This window comes from Heterodontus francisci, chromosome 13 (assembly GCF_036365525.1).
Source record: "Heterodontus francisci isolate sHetFra1 chromosome 13, sHetFra1.hap1, whole genome shotgun sequence".
Taxonomy (NCBI): Eukaryota; Metazoa; Chordata; class Chondrichthyes; order Heterodontiformes; family Heterodontidae; genus Heterodontus; species Heterodontus francisci.
Genome location: NC_090383.1, coordinates 70,104,173 through 70,126,101, shown reverse-complemented (window position 1 = coordinate 70,126,101; position 21,929 = coordinate 70,104,173). Strand labels below are relative to the sequence as shown.

General features: G+C 43.3%; 1 protein-coding gene across 13 annotated transcripts in view; it reads right to left on the bottom strand.

Annotated features, from left to right (window-relative positions):
* Positions 1–21,929, bottom strand: part of nrxn1a (neurexin 1a) — a 2,153,831-nt gene that overhangs the window by 1,319,043 nt on the left and 812,859 nt on the right. For all 13 annotated transcript variants that reach the window (XM_068044956.1, XM_068044955.1, XM_068044958.1 and 10 more), the window contains one exon: positions 10,355–10,656. In XM_068044956.1, the coding sequence (XP_067901057.1) occupies positions 10,355–10,656 (302 nt within the window). The remainder of the gene's footprint in view (positions 1–10,354; positions 10,657–21,929) is intronic.

Below are 21,929 nucleotides of genomic sequence, written 5' to 3'. Positions count from 1 at the left end.
AAAAAAGAAACGTGCATAAAAAAACTGCTGGAAAATAACTGAAGTAAGAAGCACACTCAGGTCTTACAAACTGATGTGCACATGCAAGAGCAAACTCAAAAGGAGATAAGACACTAAAATTGCTTGCAACGAAGAACAGATGTATGGATGTAGCATTTCAGACATTCCCAGTCCACGTCTTCATGCCATGCATTGTGTATGGTCAGGAACTGGCTGAGCCAGTGAACCCAGGGCCAGCCACCATTTAGCTTGATCCCCCGAAAACCACAGCTTGATGCAACCGCTTGTAACTTTTATGATGCCCCTGAAGTAGTTTAAATAGAATTTGATAGAAACAGATAAAGAAGGTGAACAACAGATGAAAGAAGGATTTCAAAGTAAGCAGAAGAGTACCAACCCCAGTTCCTCTTTTGTTAATGATGTCTACAGTAAAGAAAGAAAACACACGGCAAACCCAAACTAAGAAACAATTAGAATGATATCTACCGAACAATGTAGTTTGTTTACCATAGCGTGTCCGATGCCTGAGTGCTTTGCGGAGAAGGGGGGGAGAAAGGAAATTAAAACTGTGAACAGAATAACGATTGTTACTCAAAAATATGATGATCACTACCATGTTAGTACATTATTTGATTAAGGTAACGGTTAGTAGAATGACACATTCCATGAATGACATGTTAGTTATTAAGCATGTTAGTAACATATAAGAAAGGCAAAATAATTTTACAAGAAAAAAGCAGACTAACAAGTATGCCATCAATAATATTAATAGCAGTATTAAAATGTTAATATTGCTAAACCTTAGTCATGAACAGGGACTCTATACTTACTTTGAACCCATGACAGTGAGTTTAAATATCACCTTCATTGTTGTTTTAAATTTTAAGTCTGTAATTGACAGATTTTTAAAGCAATTTCTTGCGTTTTATAATCAACCCATTTAAGAAGAAGTTTAAGTGATCTTGTTTACAATTGCACACAGAACCCTACTACAGTCCTTTCAAATTCCTCAACTTCCTTTGAACATACCAGTGAAGTTAAGGATCACTTTACTGCAATAAAAAAAAGTCAGTCTTGGCCAAAGGAATGAACAGAATTACTTTGTTTTAATCTGCTCTATTATGCATACAACCAGGTATTCTATAAAATTAAATAAATTTGAAATGGTAAATTCAATTCCCACTACCCAAGAAAAGACAGATCCAGATTAAGGTGTATGTGATGATAGCATTTTTTGAATTAATAAATTAAAAATGTATTATCAAGCATGCATTTAACAAAAGCATCTTAAATCTTCATGCAACTACGATCATTTATCTAATCCCCAATAATCCTTCTGCTTAAAACGCACTGGACTTATACTGATAAGAATGAAGAGGTTATCAGTTACAAATATGAGCAAGAAAAGATGTGTGAACATCTACTGATACAAATGGTAAAAAATTTGGGGCTAGAGATTGGTGTTGCCCGGTTTTTGGGCATGGCGATCATCATTTGTAACCTGTCTGCATGGCTTCCGAACAAGGTGGGCAACACGTAAAACTGGTGCGCCAACCTCATTTTCATGATTATAGCATGGCCCTGAGAGAATTCCATACAGCACTTCTCTGTGAAGGGGCCAAGAAGCGTTGTGAGCAAACCATGTGCTCCAGACAGCCTTCCCTTTTTAAAGGTACAGTTCCTATAACAGGGAAGCTACACTAATGCACTGCAGGCTGCTGGATAATCACTTTGGAACACTCAGGCTCAATGAAGATGCTGCAGAGCACCAAAGCTCCCCACTTCAGTGACGCTGCCCTGGAGACACTGATGAAACAAGTGGAGGCGAGGAGCTAAATTATGTTTCCGCCGGGGGGCAGAAAGCCTTCAAGGCACACCCTCAGAAGGGAATGGGATCAGGTGCAAGAGCAATTAATGCACAGACTGTCACCCTGAGGACATGGCAGCAGTGCAGAAAAAAGATTTAATGACTTCACGTGGCTGGTCAAGATGAATGAATTCATCCACATGTCACATCTCGGACCCGACACACCACATCCCACACTACTCAATGCACTACACCCCCATCATTCGCTCAGCAGCACACCCTGGCACTCAGGACTCACTCCTAATATTCTTATATGGCACATACCCTACACACATGTTCCAATCAGCAGAGGACCAGCAGAGGACCACATCCTCTCACTGCCCTTGAGGAGCTGGTACAATGAATCACCAGGATCAATGCAACAATGCCAGTGACACCAGGCATTGCCGAAGCCATCGAGGATGATGGAAAGTTGCTGCCTTATGCACATTTTCCACTCACCCCTCACTCTCATCTTGAAAGGTGCCATGAAATGGATACTGCAGATGGTGTGGCCATGGACCTCCTGCTTTCCTCCCAACCCCTGTTCCCTCACCCCAACCCCCTCCTTATGCTTTTTTGCTTTCAGATACCCAATAACTGATGGCTGCTAAGCCTCTAAAGAGCCATGAGGAAGAGCAACCCCATGAGTGTGAAGAGGAAGCACAGTGACTTGACCTCACACTTGCAGTCACCAGCTCAAATACTAGCACTGTGTGAACTTTAGAGACTACTGGAGAATGGGGATCAGCACATGGTGAGTTGCCTTGCTGCCAGGCCAGGACAATAGTACGGTTTGTGTGTCAACTTCCTAGAGGGTGAGGTCACTGATGAGTTCTGCTGCAGGGAATTCAAATGAGGTCTTTGCTGGAAAGGGGGACTTTGTGATAGGGAGTTTGATATGGATATATGGTTGCGAAATGGTGGGTCAGTCTTGGGGTGTGGACGTTCATTTTAACTGAAGCGAAGCCTCATAATCTGGTTCCTTTGGCTGGGTCATGCAGCAGATGTGGTGTCCTCCCTGTCTCCTTCTCCTCCTCCTCCTCCCTCTAAGGTGACCACTGGATACCAGGAGGTTGTGGCTGGGCCCTCAGAATGGTTAGGTTCTTGGGCAGACAGCACACCACCACAAATACGAATACCCTCTTGAGCATATACTATAGAGATCTCCTCAAGCAATCTCGGCAGCGAGAATAGGCCGAAGGCTTGCTCCACGATGCTGCAGGTCACTCCATTGCTCTCATTGAAGACCCTCTGATCTTGCATGGTGGGACAGCGGAAGGGGGTCATCAGGCATGCGTGGTGGAGGTAGCCATCTTCCGGTGCATCTTGGAGACCTGAAAATGGTAGATATTATGGACTGGCGCAGGACAAATGCAGCCAGTGGATGTTGCCAGGATAGGGAGAATTACTAAGATGGATTTCTTGGTATGGTCAGGAAGTGGTAGCGCTTGTGGTTCCTGCATCACTCCCTGTTGATATGGGTGTGGGGGCTGTGGCCCGCAGAGCCACATGATTGTAGTCAATGGCACCCTGCACCATCAGGAAGCCCGCTATCCTGATGAATCCATGTGCCCTTTCATCGTGCTGATCCCTCCTCAGGGCGAAGAGGACAAAGTTTCCTCTCCTCACATACAGTGCCTGTGAGCTCCCTGATGCATCTGTGAACAGAGAACTGCAAGATGTTGCTGCTGTCACAAACTACTGCATGGAAAGATCCGCTGCCATAGAATGTTAGGGTGACGATGACCTTTACAACCAATGGGAGGGTTATCCTCATCCTGCTTTGAGGCTCCAGGTCATTGTAAAGGAGGTAATGATCTTTTTTGTGAATAGTAGCCTCTTCAGGCACAACTCCTGGCTCATGGCTAAGTACGAGTGGTGCTCACAGAACTCCCTTTGTGGGTAGGGCCTTCTATAGACAGCCCTCCTTCTCTTCCCTCCTCACAGAGTTTCTGCTCTCTGCCTCTTCCCTCCTTGCAGACTTTCTGCTCTCTACCACTTCCTCTCCATGTCCAAGTGGTACTGCAACAACTGCCCCCATACCCATATAAGACAAGGTCTTTCCTCCCTTACTGTGTGAAGAAAATATCTCCAAATTACTCCAACAACTCAAAACAGTGCTTCCACAAAGATTGCCTTAGAAAAAGTAAAAAAACCTCACATGCAACTTGTTGAATGGCCCTTTAAATAGACACAAAACAGGGACAATCTTGCTTCATAATGCTTGTTGTTTCAATAGTGATAAACAAATGCAGTGCCTGCACACAAATGTGGTACCCTGGCATTGCATCAACCCGTGACAGACATCATGATAGCATCCATTCAAGGTCATCTGGCCATTCCAATTCATTAACGTCATGTGGGCCATGCAGGAAGCAGACAGCAGTGCATCGCATATATGGAAACCTGCGGCAAGCCAGCTACATTGCTCAATTTTGCACCCTTGATGTTGAAAAGTAATTTATGATTTATCCTTACTTTTCAGACTAAATGAATTAAAGCAGCAAACTGCAAAGAAGGAACTAGAGTTCTCATTATCCCACAAGTTATGAAGCCCGGGCTGACTTCACTCACAATTAAATTTGTGATGTACTGTGAACCTTACATTTAGTCACTTCTGATATTCATTGCAGCAGCAGGGGAGCTGGCCAGCAATTTAAAGGTGGCAGTACAACCACAAAGAGGATATTAATTTTTTTTTTAGAAATTAGCTAAGACTTACAAAGATAAATGTTTGAGGCTAAATTATAGGCAAAGAAAACCACTCCAGGGTTCTCTCCTTCCATCCTGGAACTTCGGTGGCTTCACTTTGTTATCCTGTTCCTAGACTTCAACTGTTGGTCCCATTGATTGGCTGTAACAAGAGCAACCAGCAGGAAAATACCACAAGGCGCCACTGATAGGAACGCATATAGGAACTTTTGTTTTGTAAAAGAATCCAATTTATCTTCAGGACTCTGTCTTGTGATTAAAATATATTCTCTCCAGAAATTTGCTGAAATACTTTGGTATCTGGAGAACGTCACAAGGCATAGCAATTGAAGTCAGCCCAGGCAATCACCAAGGGCCGTTTGCAAGACTGGTGCGGACTCTTATCATATAAGGTAGACTTACATGCAGTAAGCTCTGACCTTCTCATGGATGTATCTTTCTGTTTTACGACTACATCTTTACCTTTTTTGTACATGTCAGGATGTTTTTTTTTAATGTGACACGCTCTGGAAAGCTGAGAAGGTATAAATTAATGCAAATCTAGACTGCCAGTTATGGTGGAGGTATGATATATTGGCCATTTTAGCAGTGGGATAAAAGCAATACCATTGTAAGGGCAGTTAGGAAGACTCAAGAGATGATCGCCCTGTTCGTGAGGTCAGCAACTTAAACGTGAAGTCTCCTGCAGCCTTTGCATGACTGTGTGTTGTCCATCAGTATCATTCCCTGAAATAAATTCTCTTAAATTAAGACTCGGGCAACCTCCATTGACCTTTATCAGAGGACTGTAAAAGAAGCACCAGAAAAGAAGGTACACTGGATGGCGGGGTGGGGTGGGGGGTGGGGAGTGCAAGATGTCATGAAACCCTGCCAGCGTTGTGGCACCAAAAAGACCCACAGGCGCGAACATGTCCTGCAAACAAAGCAGAATGCTTCCACCTTATGAAAATAGGCCATTTTGGGAAGATGCGTCAAAGAAAAATTTCTACTCCCACAAGCTCAAAAGGAAAAATCTTCAAGCATTGAGTTGTTAATGAAGTTGAACAATCTCCATCAGGAGAGAAATCAGAAAATGTCCTCAGTGAGATCAATGACCCGAATCAGGCATTTTGGTCTGCAGATATATATGTCACCAGACATATAACCAATTTTAAACAAGACACTGGAGCAAGTCCAATGGTCTTATCAGCCAATGAAACATGGTTATCAATGCATGACCTGCAACCAACAGAAACTCAGTTAAAAGGCCCAGGAGGGACTGAACTGAAAGTCAAGGGGAAGATATTGGAAACATTGTATGTTCTACCGAATCAGGAATTCTGTCTTTTAAGTAGAACAGCTTGTATTGACCTTCATCTGTGAAGCAAAGTGGAAGAAGTCAAGCAACAAGAATCCAGGAGTCATTTCCAAAAAGGTTTTCCAAAATTATTTACTGGTCCAGGAAGACTGAAGATCGAACATTACATTGAGAAAAGACGCTAAACCTGTCTCTCTTTTCATGCCTAGGAAGATACCACATGCACTAAAAAAGTAAGTCCAACATCAGCTAGAGGAGATGACCAGGATGGGAGTAATTTCTCCTGCCACTGAACCTACAGAGTGGTGGTCAGGAATGGTTCCAGTTCTTAAACCTAACCGTAGTCTTCGCATTTGTGTAGACTTAACTCAACTTAATTAGGCCACGGCAAGAAAAGTTTATCTGATGTCCTCAGTGGATGAAAGCATGGCAAAGTTATCCAAAAAGTACCATATCTACAAAGCTTGATGCAAATAGTGGCTTTTGGCAAGTTCCACTGGATAAGAAGTCAAGGTTATTGACAACCTTTATTACTCCATTCAGAAGATTTTGTTTTAATCATTTACCATTCATTATAACATCAGCATCAGAAATATTGCAAAGAACTATATGAAACATTCTACAGGCCTTAAAGGAGTAATATGCCAAATGGATGACATCTTAGTCCACGGTGAATCCACTGAAGAACATGACCTGAGGGTTAAAGCAATTTTGAATCATCTACAGGAACAAGGCCTGATACTTAATGAAAAGTGTGAATTCTCTAAAACATCTATTCATTTCTTAGGACACATTGTCAAAAGCAACAGCATAATCGCAGACCTGCAAAAGATGAGAGGCATTCGTGAATTCCCACGTCCTACGTCCGTCCAAGATCTTCAACGATTCCTTGGAATGGTTAATCTGTTGGCAATATTTTTACCCAATCTAGCACAAGATACTGAACCCTTATGACAACTATTAAGGAAAGCTCAAGCATGGTTTTGGGATGCACATTAGGAGCAAGCAGGATCAAGGAGATGCTGATTTCGTTGGATATCATAGCATATTATAACCCGTTACTGCCAACCACAATTGCAGCAGTGCTTCATCTACAGGGATAGGGGCAGTTCTTTTTCACGAACAGCCAAATGGAAGTCAAAGGCCAGTTTATTATGCATCACGAGCATTGTCTGAGACGGAGACAAGGTACGTCGTCATAAAGGATCTCTTGCAGTCATGTGGGCTTGTGAAAAGTTCTCAAATTATATTAAAGGTTGTCATAGAGACAGACCACAAACCCCTAGTTTTCTTACTTGATGAAAAGGAACTCACCTGGATGCCTCCAAGCATCCAAAAATTCAGGTTAAGGCTAATGAGGTTCACCTACGAAACGGTATACGTGCAGGCCAAACAACAAACAACAGCAAATGCATTGTCCAGAGCTACTGTTGACCATCCTACACAACAGGAAGTTAACTTTATTAATGAAATTGAGTCCTATTCTCAGTTCACTGCATCACAATGGCCGACAAGTTAAAAAAAACTCGAAGAAATTTATCATGCTCAGATGCAAGATGAGGAATGCATCTATATCTACCAATAATGTACACAAAGATGGCCGCAGCAGAGTCTCAGGGGTAAGAGGATGAAACTTTTCTTCAAACACAGAAGACACTTTATGATTGTGAATGATTTGCTGGTATATGACGAGAGGCTAGTGATTCCGGACTCACTCTGGGTAGACAGCTTGGAGAAAATACACCAGGGCCACATGGGTATAATGAAATGTAGAGCACGGGCTCAGTCATCCGTGTGATGGCCGTGAATATTGAGAGATATAGAAGGAATGATTTCTAATCGTTAGGTATGCGCAATGCACAGACAGGATCAGAGGGAACCCCTCATCTCGACCCAATTCCCAACCAGACCATGGGAACATCTGGGATAGATCTATTCATGTTTAATGGAAAATCCTACCTGATTGTCATCAACTATTTTTCAAGGTGGATCGAGGTCAAACATTTGTATAGAACGACAACTGAAACAGTTATTCAAGTGTTACAGGAAATCTTTGCAACACATGGTATACCTGACCAGATAGTTTCCAATAATGGAACATAATTTGCAAACGACTACTTCACACACTTGGTGGAAAACTGTGGATTTGTACATCTTACAAGTTCCCCTAGATATCAACAATCTAATGGAGAAGCTGAGAGGGGCATCAAAACTATCAAAGAAAAATGAATATTTTCAAACAGCACTCCTAAACTATAGATCTATTCCATTGCTATGTGGATGAGCACCATCAGAACTGTTGATGGGAAGGAAGCTTAGAACACAACTTCCCATCCTATCCAAAAAATTACTTCCAGGGCTAGAAGTCCAGGATTATCAGAAAGTTCAAGACAGAGAAAAGTTTTACCGAAAGCAAAAAGCCTATAATTATAATAGGAAATGTCGTATCAGGTACCCACCTAAGCTGATTGAAGGACGAAAGATATGGGCACAAGACCAAGGCAGAGAAGGAGTAATCGTCCAGAGAGATGAAAATCAACAGAGATCTTATTTAGTACATACTTCAGAAGGTACTGTAAAAGGATGTCAATCAGTCATACATTTGGACATACCAGATGTTGAACCTGAAATTCAGAAAGCACCAGGTACTACAAACCTTAATGAAGGCCAAAAAAAAAGTTCAGAGAAAGATTACTAATCTTCCGCATCTGACAACAACACAATCAGGGAGAGTTGTGAAGCCTCCTGATAGATTGTATCTGTGATGTCAGAGACTTGGGGGAGATGAGGTAGTATGTAAAAATAAAATAAAAAATGAATGTAAAATAAATTTTATTTATTTATATATATAATACATATGGATAAAGACTGGGGGGGGGGGGTGTCAATGTAGTATAAGGGTTTGAAAGGGTTAATGGCTGAGACAGTGTAAGGAATACTTCCCACCATGATGATATAAGAGATCATATATGAAAGAGACCGGAGAGAGATTCTGCATGACTTCAGAGAAGTCATACAGACTTGTGTAAAGCTGTATACAGTTAGAATGTAATACAAGATTTCAAATTACTGAAGACTCAGTCATCTCTTTTAGCTAGACTAACCAAATGTACTAAGGTGGCAGCAGACTAACCAAACATACAACAGAAACTACAGCCAATGTGCTACATCTATGCTCTCAAATTTTTTTTTGCATAATTTGTTTGGACCTATATTACATACCAAATTGAAAGGCAAGAAAAGACCAAGTGGACCATCATAGCATTGGGGTAAAACATATCTGCACGTGACAATTACTTTGCTCAAGATTTGGAGAGAAAAGCTTAATCAACATTTTGGTCGTTGGGTCATAAATACCATGAGTATGGACATCTGTGCAGGGGAGGGAGGACTAAACTTTCTTAATAGGGCTGGGATGAGCATTGCAGCTTCTCCTGGTCCCACAAGGTCAGAACAAAACTTACCTGTTTGGGCATTTTCTGGCTCTTCCTCTTCCAGTTGTCTTCACTTGCTTTCTTGCTCAGGCCAGCCAGTTAAAATAGCATAATAAAAAAAGCAAAATACTGCAGAAGCTGGAAATCTGAAGTAAAAACATAAAGCGCTAGAAATACTCAGCAGGTCTGGCAGCATCTGTGGAGAGAGAAACAGAGTGAACATCACAAACCTGAAACATTAACTGTTTTTCTCTCCACAGATGCTGCCAGTCCTAATGAGTATTTCCGCCACTTTATGTTTTTATTTCAGTTAAGATTGATGTCATTGGGACCCAGCATACATAATGTAAAGAAGAACTTTGCCAGCTTTGAGCTGGTGTCCTTGTCATCTGCTTAGTTGAGCAGGTTAAAATTTGGAATAGTTGACTCTCAGTGACTCCAGAGTGGGTAAGTAAATCTTCGTTTCCACCGGGCAGGTATAGTTACAATTGCTCCTCTGTGTTTGCTTCAGTACAATGGTTAGTAATTTGCCTAAATTTCACAACATGTTCATTGAGTTGTACCAACAGAAAAATTTTATCCATGATCATAAATCAGATGATAAAGCCTAGGTCTACCAGTCTAATATCTTTAATCAAAAACATGAATTTGCATCTGTTGTTAAATGTAAGGGATTTTATGCATTTTTTCTGTTTTACAGATTGACACCCAAAAGCTTTAATCACCAAATATATATGTAAATGCAATAGATCCCATTACTGATCAACTAGCTCTGATGCAAATTCTTTTGACATAACACACTGATGTTCTAATCCTTGAACATAACTCTGGATCTGCATTTGCTCAGGTATTATAAAGTAAAATAACTAACCTGGGACTTGTTTGAGTAAAATTTAACAAATATTTTGTCATATCCAATTTATTGTCAAGCCAAAAAGAAATAATTTAATTATATTTGATTTGGAACAATTAATTTGTAAATGTGTGCATTAAAATTCATTTTTTTCCACACACAATTAAGAACAGGTCCCACATTTTCCACATCATCCTTTGTACTGTTACCTGACGGAGGTTCCGGGTTACTTTCACATCATGCCAGGCATTGTCATTAAATTTTCCATTCACAGGTTCCACCAAAGCTTCAAAGGCTCCTGACCCCAAATTAATGACCAGTGAGACAGCACCATCTTTCAAAGCCAGATTTACATAATCTGCAGATTTCCCTGTATGAAGCATCAGACCATTCCTTTGAAGGGTTTTGAATGATAATGTTATTTCATCGCTGCTACTCTGGATTGGGTTCTGCGACAAATCATAGCAGAAGTATTCTGATCCTTTAAATGTTGCAACATATTCTTCTCTCCCTGAAAAACAGAAAAATGAGATCATAGATAGTTATAACAATATGGCATCTTTAAATATATATTAAAAAACAGTTACATGCAAAAAAATAACATAATTACTTCTCTTATGCAAAATCCAATGCAGTCTATTAAAATTGATCAATGCCCACCTACAATCTTATAATGTTACATAGTCATCTTGTAATGTTTAAAATTTTTCAAAGTCAACATATTTTACTGAGACTAATAAAATTCCAATTTACACATGGGCTGAATTTTATGGGGTCCAAGACAAGTTCAGAGACAGGTCGGGTGGGGTGGGATGGGCCCATAAAATTGCGACAGGAGGCGGGGAGGGGTGGGGCGGCGAAGGGCCCGTCGCCTTCCTGTCGTAATGCAATTTGGTCAGGGGTGGGATAGGCTGACAATGGCTTTTCTACCCAGAGGCCAACTGAGGCCCTGAAGAGTCCACGAACAGCCACCTAAAGGCCTCTTCCCCCCCACCGCTGACATCGTTCTCTGCCACACAGAGAGGTCGCCTAGTAAAATAAGGCAACCTCCCTGTGGGCTTGGGATGGGGCCCTCCTTCATAAGCAATCTGTGCCCACTGAGGGCCCCAGCCAGCAAACAAAACACCTCCCTGTACCCACCTCCCCTATACTCAATGCCTACCCTCCCCCCACTTCTGGGCTGGCCCTGGCAACCCAGCCTTACTTACCTGAGGTCTGGGTCTCCAGCGCTGGGCCTAGGTCCAAGGCCTCTGCAGTACTGGCAGTGGCCACCGCTACTGGTGGCGTTGCCAACACTACTGAGCTGCCAGCCCTGTGATTGGCTGGCAGCTCTTGGAGATAAGATTCCTGTCTTGAAAGGGATGGAGATCCCGGTGCCAGGCTGTTAATTGGACTAGCGCTGTAGAATCTCACCAGGTGGCTCCAGCTGGCCAAGGCAGGATTCGCTCCGCCTTTTCTGCCCATGCAGGGAGCCCCGCTATGGGTACAAAATGCAGCACCATCATTGTTTTTTGTGATCCAGTCACAGAATTTTGGATATTCTGACATAAGGATCATTTGCGTGCCCTGTGGGGCACAGCTATAATGTACACACCAACCCATGCCAAAACAAAAAAAATGTAAATGCCATTCCCCTCCCTTCCCTGACTATTCATAAACCAATGGCATTCTGAACGGCTCCTGAGAAGGTTGAGGTCTCAGAGTCTTTCACTTTCCTGTCTTGCCAGGTGGAAATCCCTGGTCACAGTGGCACATCTCAGAGTGGGGAGGAATACTATTGAGTGGCTGTTTTCTTTTCCAGTTTATCCACTCTGTGGTGTGGTGTTAGTGTTAAAATGTTGATGGTGGTCATTCATTTTCCTTTATCGTATGGCCTTCAAATTAGGAGTCCCAAATCAGCAAACAAGTATGATTTTTATCAGTGCATTTCTGATTTTGACACCCTTCTCCCGAAACCTAATTCCATCCAGCTGCATTTCTAGGGCTGCATTTTGTGCCCAGGGTGGGGCTCCCGGCATCGGGTCGAAAAGGAGAGGGGGATTCCCACCTCAGCCAGCTGGAGCCCCCCCCAACCCCCAACAGTGTGATTCTATGGCACCGGGATCCCCATCCCTTTAAAGATGGGGATCCCGTCTCCAAGAGCTGCCAGCCAATCACAAGGCTGGTAGCTCAGCAGCATTGGCAGCGCCACTGGAAGCGTTGGCTATTGCCGGTACTACAAGAGGCCTTGGACCCAGGCTCACCACTGGAGAACTGGACCTCAGGTAAGTGAGGTGGGGTCGCTGGGGCCAGTTTGGAAGGCCCCGGTGATGGGGGGATGGAGGGTATGCGTTGAGTACAGGGGGAGGGGGATACAGGGAGGTGATTTGTCTGCTGATGGGGGCCCTCCATAGGTCACAGATTATCTGTAGAGGCCCCCAAGCCCGCAGGGAGGTCTCATTTTACTGGGCGACCTTCCTGCATGGCGGAGGCTTCCCCCCACCGTTGCTGACAAGAGGACAAGAGGCCGCACAGTGGCACAGTGGTTAGCACCGCAGCCTCACAGCTCCAGCGACCCGGGTTCAATTCTGGGTACTGCCTGTGTGGAGTTTGCAAGTTCTCCCTGTGTCTGCGTGGGTTTTCTCCAGGTGCTCTGGTTTCCTCCCACAAGCCAAAAGACTTGCAGGTTGGTAGGTAAATTGGCCATTATAAGTTGCCCCTAGTATAGGTAGGTGGTAGGGAAATATAGGGACAGGTGGGGATGTGGTAGGAATATGGGATTAGTGTAGGATTAGTATAAATGGGTGGTTGATTGTCGGCACAGACTCGGTGGGCTGAAGGGCCTGTTTCAGTGCTGTATCTCTAAACTAAACTAAACTAGCCATTAATAGGCCTATCTGCCCCAACAAAATTGCATTGCGATGGGCACTCCACCTCCTGCCTCCCCTCACAATTCTATGGGCACCCCCACCTACAAACCCATCTCAAGGGGGCCCCATAAAATTCAGCCCTTACTTTCTGTATTTTTGTATATACCTTTTTTACATAGATACAGCATTGTAAAAAATATCTGCACATCATTTTATGAGTATTTTGCTCAGTGCTCTCTACAGCCCTAATGTAAGCTTATTTTGTCCCCTCTCTCAAAAGACAACTTTAGCTGTTATGCTTCCCTCACAGACAACCACGATACAAATGAAATGTTCTGAGATGTTGGCCACAGATTTGTATTAAAAATAACAATGAAGCTATCAGCGCCTATTATGGAGTAAATCGGACAGCAACTTCCAGAGTTCACACCTTCACAGTTAAGATCCAGAACTTGCTGTCCGATTTGTCCTACTCCACCACAAGTTTCGCTCCACCAGTATCTCGCCGATAGACTTGGCATTAAAATCCATGTAAAGGTGTGAAATTGCTGTACTTATTTCGCCACCAAACATGCCGGTAAATTTGGGGCTGGTGCATTAAGGTGTAAGTGAATTTTTAACTGTGTAATAAGTTTTAATTACTACTAAACAACTTTCTGGCCCTGAAATTTTCATTTTACAAATGTGTCGCCCCATTCCTTCAGAATGAAGATTTTTTGAAATAAGAATTGAATTCTATTTTCTTTTAACTTTTTCTTCCTGTTTCTTTCATCACTTGCTCTTAATTCCATCTTTCTTTGCCTCACTTTATTTAACTTTTTGAACATGATTCTACAATTAATTAAATATTCTACTTTATACTTCCCGGTTCAGTCTCTGAGCAGAATTTTCCCAGCCCCGATGATGCAACTTGGGAGGCCCTTCACTTCAGGCGTTCAGATTGGCCCTCCCACATCCTTAGGCTGCCCACCATCCCTAGTTGGACGGCAGTCGCACAGGCAGCTTCTTAATTGGCCTCCTGAGGGAAGGTCGTACCTGATGTCTCACCACACAGACGTCCGAGTTCGCAACCCAGAAATCAGCCTAACGTCAGACTTGCAACTACAACAGGAAAATTCAGCCCTCTGTGTCAGTGAGGATTCTTCAATCTGATTGGTTGAAGAACCATGCTGTAGCTTTCCCTGCTCACACATGCCACAGATTTTCAGTAGAGGGGCGTGCACTGGATCAGATGCCTGAAGACAGCAAGTCGCAGTTCAAAAGCCCACAAAACCGCTCGGAGAGCTGAAAGCGTAATCAACAGTGAGCACCATTCCTTTGCCGCTGACCACAAAATCCAAACCGTAAGCATAGGATAGCCGTTCAGGTAAACTAAAGTGCCGTAGAACCATATCAAATATTAGGAATTTGACAGTAGAGTGTTTTTCCTTTGAAGCTTCATTTGGTTGCGACTTTTCTTTCCAATCTTTTGTCCTTTGTGGTACGACAAGAGAAGTTAATGTTCACCTTGTTTCATTTACCTCCTACTGAGCATTATTTAGTTTGGCACCATGTCATTACAAAATAACATAAGAAATAGAAGCAGGAGTACATCCTTTGGCCCTTCAAGCCTACCATGCCATTCCGTAAGCTCATGGTTGTTCATATACCTCAGGTATGCTTTTCCACCGTATCCCTTGATGCCCATAGCATCCAAAAATATGTCGACCTCTGTCTTGAATATACTCTGTCTTGAATATACTCAATGACTGAGCATCCACAGCGCTCTGGGGTAGAGAATTCCAAAGATTCACATTTGAATGAAGAATTTTCCCCTCATCTCAGTCCTAAATGACCGACCCCTTATTCTAAGTCTGTGACCCCCTAGTGTAGACTCCGCAGGTTGGGAAAACATCCTCCCAGCATCTAGCCTGTCAAGCCGCTTAAGAATTTTAGATGTAGTCATTTGGTAGTACAGAAATTGAGTATTGGTGAAGAAAGAGACACTCTGTTAAATCTTTTCATCTTGCATTCATCAGGACAGATGCCAGAATGCCAAATTTCACAGGCATCAACAATTTATACTGCATGAAAAACGGGTGCTGATCAGCTGGCAAGTCAGCTCTGCTTGGTCGAGGCGTTGCTATGGAGAATGCACCAGGGAACTACTGTCCCCCACTCTTTTGTTTAATTCAATAAAGGTGCAATGCCTGGACATGTTCCTTGCAGCAAGCATAAGTGAGCCACATTGCGAGCCTGACTGATGATCTTAAATTGGTTTTTAACTAAAAAGTTATTTGATTTCTGAAAAGTATACTTTCACACACATTGGGACATTATATTTTGCTTTCAGCCTTGGTTTCTCCATCAATTTTATGAAATTTAAAGCTAATTTAATGTCCAAATTTCCCATATATCTCAGCAATGAAAACTTCTTGTTCTAACAGTAACAATGCTGTTTTTCCTTGATTTTCATGCAAAATAACATTAGCATTCCGTTATTCAGTTCCATTTTATTTTCATCAGTCCAGCATCGACTTCAGGAATGCAGTCTTGGGGCCAGGTCTATGGAATGGGGAGTACCAATAATTTTTGGCACACTGAACTGAAGTCTTGGGCAGGATCCTACTGTGGGCTTTAGGACCCCGACATTGGGATAAAATAGGGATTCCGAGCACACACTTGCCGCCAGTGGGACTGGGTCAGCAATTTTACCAGAGGTAGCCTCCTAATTGGCTGCTTCTGGACTCACAGTGTTCAATTAAGGATGATGGGCGGGCTCCTGAGCCTGCTGGCCCTCTGATTGGGCCAGTAGCTCTAGAGCCTCAGCAGCCCCATCGGGAGAGCTTGGAGATCCAGAGGGTGTCTCAACATGGAGATGCCCTCAGAGGTAAGTATTAGATTAAAAGTCAGAGGGGCCAAGCAGGAAGACCCCTCCCGATGGCCAACTGGGTCGCAGGGGCGGCCTGCTCTGCCAATAGCCTCACTTTCTGGGGCATGAGCCTCCAGTTCTGATGGCCCCCTGGACAGCCGCAGGGAGGCTGCCTCCACGAAGCTGATGCCTCCCCACATGACAGGCTGGGAAAATCGACCCTAATAGGGGCCTTAATTATTTGGTGGGCAACTGATGCACATTCAGTCCCACTGCTGGGAAACTTCACCGACGGCGGGAATGTGTCTGGGAGCCATCCCAACATGGCTTCCATCCCAGCCCACCACCCCGGGGCTATGAAAATCCTGCCCTTCATCTCAGAGTAAGACATCTTTAAAGAATTCTTAATGGCGAAAGAAATCTGCGTAACCCTGTTAAGCTATGCATCAGATATATGATGCGGCGTTTATGACATAGAAATACATATATTATCAAATAGTAAAAGCAAAATGCTTTATATTTTTGTACATGTGGTGAAAGTATCAGTATAGCAAACTAAAAATAGGTTCCATAACATTGTTAACTTGTTTAAATATTTAGTACACGTGTATACGTACCAAACTAGGAAATGCAAAAACTAACAAATATGTTCAAACAAAGATGACACAACCACAAAAAAGCTGAAATTCAAAATACTAGCATCTCAAAAACAATTTAAATGTAGGCTAAAGACAAGTGTTTTATGGTGGCTGAATAAGTTTCATTCTGGTTTCAGTCCATGTGATTCCAGAATTTTTACGAGTGTTTTGGAGATACAGTTTACAATTCAACTTGCTTTTCTGTGAAAACGAAGCTTTGTCCATCATATGCGAAAACTGCATATTAAATGGGACATATAGGTAAAACTTGGTTGGAATGGGGCGCCTTGTGGTATACGCCATTAACTGGACACTTTCCTGCACCGGTAAGCTTGAAATCTTTTTGTCATGTAAGTTTCTGGAATTGCAAGCTGATAACGGCATAATGAGGACAACGGGCATCTTGGACCTCAGTGAGCAGCAGGAACAACAGTGCATTTCCTTAAAAAATAAAAGTTAAGAATTAAAAAAGAAACAGAGGATTGACAGTGAATTGGAGTCAGGAACAGAAAGAGAAATAAAGCAGGAAAGGAAGATTAAATTAAAAACGGACTAACAGGAAATGTAAGAAAAAATTTAAAAATGTAAAATTTAAAGCAGTACTTACACTCTGAATTGCCAGCTGTAACTTTTTGTGGAAAGCTTTATGAGCAATTAATGTGCAAATCCAGCAAGTTCTTAAAAAATAACGGAAGGCTAAAGGTGAGATGCTTTTTGTGTAAAGCAAATAACGGAGAAGTGTAAATCATCCAGCAAGTTCTGGAGTTTCACAACTCATAGCATATCTCTTAACATCCTGAACTTGCTGTCTGATTTGAACATTAATGATGATGAACATCATTATTTCCACATCAATATCCGGATGGAATTGATCATGTGTGGAAAAAAGGATTGAAGTGGCAGATTTAGAAATTATTGATAGGGCTTGTCAGCAGGAACAACACTCAGGTACAAATTGATTTGCTGCCATTTTCAGGCGGGGGTTCGGTGTCATGATTTGTGATCTGCCCGCGACTGGTCCTGTCAAGGCCAGCAGCACACAAAATTGGCGTTGTCTCCTCAGTTCCATGTTTGCAGCATTCAAACTCACATTGCTGGCTGAATGATCAACAGGGGGCCAAGCAACGTGCATGGCTAGCATGTCTTCCAGATAGCCTTCACATCTTAAAGGCAGCCTGCTCCTCTTAAAGTGGAGCTGTACTCATCAGAAGGAGTGCTGCTGGCTGTCTCTGTAGGATTTTGGAGGAAGGAAAAGCATCCCAAATAATGCAACAGGGAAGAGAGAGTGCTCCCAGGTTCTTAGATACATCGCTGTGTCCAGAAAGTCAACAAGGTGAGAGAGGCCATGTTTCCATTGGGGTGGTGGGGGGAGGAGGGATGGTTAAGAGGTCCTCAAGGAACATATTCAGAAGGGAATTGGAGCAGGTGGCCAGGGAGGTGAATTCACGGAGTCTCACTCCAACCTGACAGCAATGTAGCAAGAAGTTCAATTTGGTCAAGGTCAGTGAATGCGTCGTCACAAGATATCTCCTACCACCGCCAGTCTCTCATACTGCTAAATGCACCACACACCCATTAATGGCCCATAAGCAGTCCCTAGTAGTCAGGGATCAGGTCTAACATTCACATGCTCTACCTCACACACCTTCCAATGATGCCAGCCTCACACCCACCTGCCTCCAGATATCTCCAGTTATTCTGCTGTGGCAGGCATATCACCCAAACGTAAGTGCAACACAATCATTGACATTCTTCCCACTCACTTGCAGGACAAGGTGGCCCATAGCTGGCGGGTGCAGAGCAGAACCAGAGGGGAACAGGCATCAACTAAGCCTGCTGTAGGAGGCTGTATTCCGTATTATGAGGCCGGCTATGGCTGTGGCAGAGGCTGTTGCATCTGGCGGAAGCAAGACCATTCAGGATGACAGTATGTTTCTTACTTATGGCCCTTCTCAATCCCATCTCATTCTCTTTCTGCTATCTGGCATGAAGTGGACCTCTTGCTTTCCAGCCAACCCCACTTTCCTCACCCCAACCCACCCCCTCTGCTTTTCTACTTTCAGATACCCAAGAACTGCCACCTGGCCAGCCACTGCAGCCTCAGGAGGAAAGGCAAGTGCTGCACCAGACCTCCAATGAAGAAGCACCATCACTTGATTTGGCACTCACAGCCATCAACTCAGATACTGGAACTGTGCACAACTTAAAGCGTAGGATAGAGTCAGGATCTGCACGTGATGAGTCAGCAGGCATAAGTGGGCTGCAGTTCTTCAAGATTATAAATAGTATGATCCAGTACAATTTACATGATTCATATCTTTAACATATCTCCAGTTCAACACAAGCCAACTGAAAACACTATGTGATTGTGTATATGGACATCTGCAGGGTGCACATACTCACACGAGCATTGCAGGACATTCCAGGGTACTTCAGAAGATGAGCCAGGCAATGCTGGAAGTGTTGAATTTTATCAGTAACCACAGCAGTATGGATAAAAGAGAGGCTTTTGGTGAAGTATTGTATGAATAATAGTGCTTCACCTTTTGGACCACAAATGTTATGAAAAACTGGAATAATACAACAACTTGCATTTATATTGGCTTCAAAGCAGCAAAACATTTCAGGATGTTTTAACATCTTGTTATTCCACTAAAGATGAATAATATCTATTGGATGTCACTCTATGGTGCCAAAATACCATTCAATATAATGACAACATCCTCTTGGCATCGTATTGGGAATGATTTTTATACCATTTACGTCCCATATGGCACCGAAGAAGACTGGGAAAAGGGGAAAGAGGCCTGTAATAACTGGCTTCCATCCCATTTGCACAATGTGCATTTTTGCTTCATCTAAGGCCAGAAGTAGCAAACACCCACTTTAAACAAGTGAATGCGTCCTAACAACATTTAAATAACATACAGGTGACATACAGTGCCACTTTCAAATCACACCAAATCACTAAGGGATTCATCTGTAGGCAAAGGTTAATTTAAGTGCAAAATTATTAGATTCATGAACAGCTTTAAGGTCATGTCTGCACTTTCCAATTTTTTGCCTGTTGCTACTTAGAGATTCATGAGCTTTTGTGGCGATCATTCCACTGCTAATTATCTTCTCTTTCAGTTTCATTAGTGCAACGATTGGGATTCCCAATGGAAATTATGATATTTGTGAGCTTTTTGGAGAAAGAAAAGGATGTTTTACATCCACCTGCTGGTACCCTCACAACCTGTATCAGCGAACAGTGGTGCACATATACAAAAGCAAACTACTGTGGATGCTGGAAATCTGAAATAAAGATAGAAAATGTTGTAAGTACTCAGCAGGTTAGGCAGCCCTGTGGAGAGAGAAACTGTGGCTGGATTTTATGCTCTCCTGGGTGTGGAAGTGGCGAGAGTATTTAATCAGGTGGAGACCCCACCAACTTTCTGCCTCCACCCCAATTAAGTTCATGGCGGGAAGACCCTTGGACCGCCTTCACGCCCCGCTGCCAATTAAGGCCCTGAAGTGGACGACTGATGCCCAAGTAAAAGCCTCTTCCTTCTGCCGCCAGTATTAGCCCAGCAGCGGGCGTGCCTGTCACCACGTGGGCAGGATGCCGAGCAAATCTGTGCAGGTTGTTTGCTGGCTCCGAGGGGGAGGTGGGGTTCCTCATTCAAGGGCACTGTGGCCTGGGTCCATCGACGATCCTGGGCCTCAGGTGGGGATATTACTGGCGGCTGCCACCACCTCCCCAGTGGGACTGCTGAGAAATAGAGTTACTGGCCTCTTATTGGCTAACAGCTCTGTGTCCCCAGGGTCCTTAATCCCGGGGAAGGCACGCTGCTGCCCAGTTAAATGCCTGATTGGCATGTAATGCCGAGGGCTTTCCACAAAGAGGCTCTTCAGCCAGCAGATGAAACCCACCTCGACCCCGCCCCGTCGCCTCCATTAAATACCGCCCAATGTTACCTCCATGACACCCTGGTCCACTCCTCAATCACCCCCAACGCCCCATCCCCTTCCCATGGCACCTTTCCATGCAAGTGCAGGAGATGCAAAACCTGCCCTTTTACCTCCTCTCTCCTCACCATCCAAGACTCCAAACACTCATCCCAGGTGAAACAACGATTTACGTGTACTTCTTTCAATTTAGTATACTGTATTCGCTGCTCACAATGCAGTCTGCTCTACATTCGGGAGACCAAACACGAATTGGGTGACCACTTTGTAGAACACCTCCGTTCAGTCCATAAGCATGACCCCAAGATTCCAGTTGCCTATTATTTTAATTCTTGCTCTCATGATGATCTCTCTGTCTAGAGCTGCACATATCTTGCTTTGGCAGGGGATTACTGCATGGGCCCAATGGCACAGATGCATGTGAAGGCCTGATGCAGGATGACTCCTCAAAATTAAGCATCCATCACAGTGGTACATTATGCTTTCAATTGATGCTTGCTTTTTTAACCACTTACATAATGTGGTTAAGTAAAAGCTGTTACATCATTGACAAAAATGATTCATTTTGTCACAGTTGTCTCTGGCCATGCCAGCCCTATGACGCTAGTTAGGTGCAGATGTTGCGTAGAGTTATATCAACACAGAAACAGGCTATTTGGCCTATGCTCTATGCAAGCCTCCTCTTACCCTTCTCCATCGAACCCTATCAGCATACCCTGCTATTCCATTCTTCCTTATGTGCTTATCTAGCTTCCCTTTAAATGCATCTCTGCTATTTGCCTCAATTATTCCTTGTGGTAGTGCATTCCATATTCATACCACACTCTGGATATAAGTATACAGTAGTCACTAATAAATCCAATAATGAATTCAGGAGAAAGTACTTTACTCAGAGATTGGTGAGAATATGCAATTTGCTATCATATGGAGTATTTGGGGTGAAGGTCAATAAACATTTGAGGGAGGAAGAAATAGAAGGATATGCAGATAAAGTGATATTTATTTTTATTTAGAAATACAGCACTGAAACAGGCCCTTCGAGTCTGTGCCGACCAACAACCACCCATTTATACTAACCCTGCAGTAACCCCATAATCCCTACCTACACTAGGGGCAATTTACAATGACCAATTTACCTGCAAGTCTTTGGTTGTGGGAGGAAACCGGAGCACCCGGCGAAAACCCACACGGTCACAGGCAGAACTTGTAAACTCCGCACAGGCAGTACCCAGAATCGAACCCGGGTCCCTGGAGCTGTGAGGCTGTGGTGCTAACCACTGCACTACTGTGCTATATGAAGTAGAATGGGAAGAAGTACATGTGAAGCATAAACATCTGCACAAACCAGTTGGGCAGAATGGCCTGTTTCCTTGTTTTAAATACTATGTAATTGACACACTGACATTCTGTTGGGATTTCTATTCGAACAAATGTTACCAATACACAAAAATTCTAATTATCTATTCACTATGTCACTCATGGCGTAAGTATAATG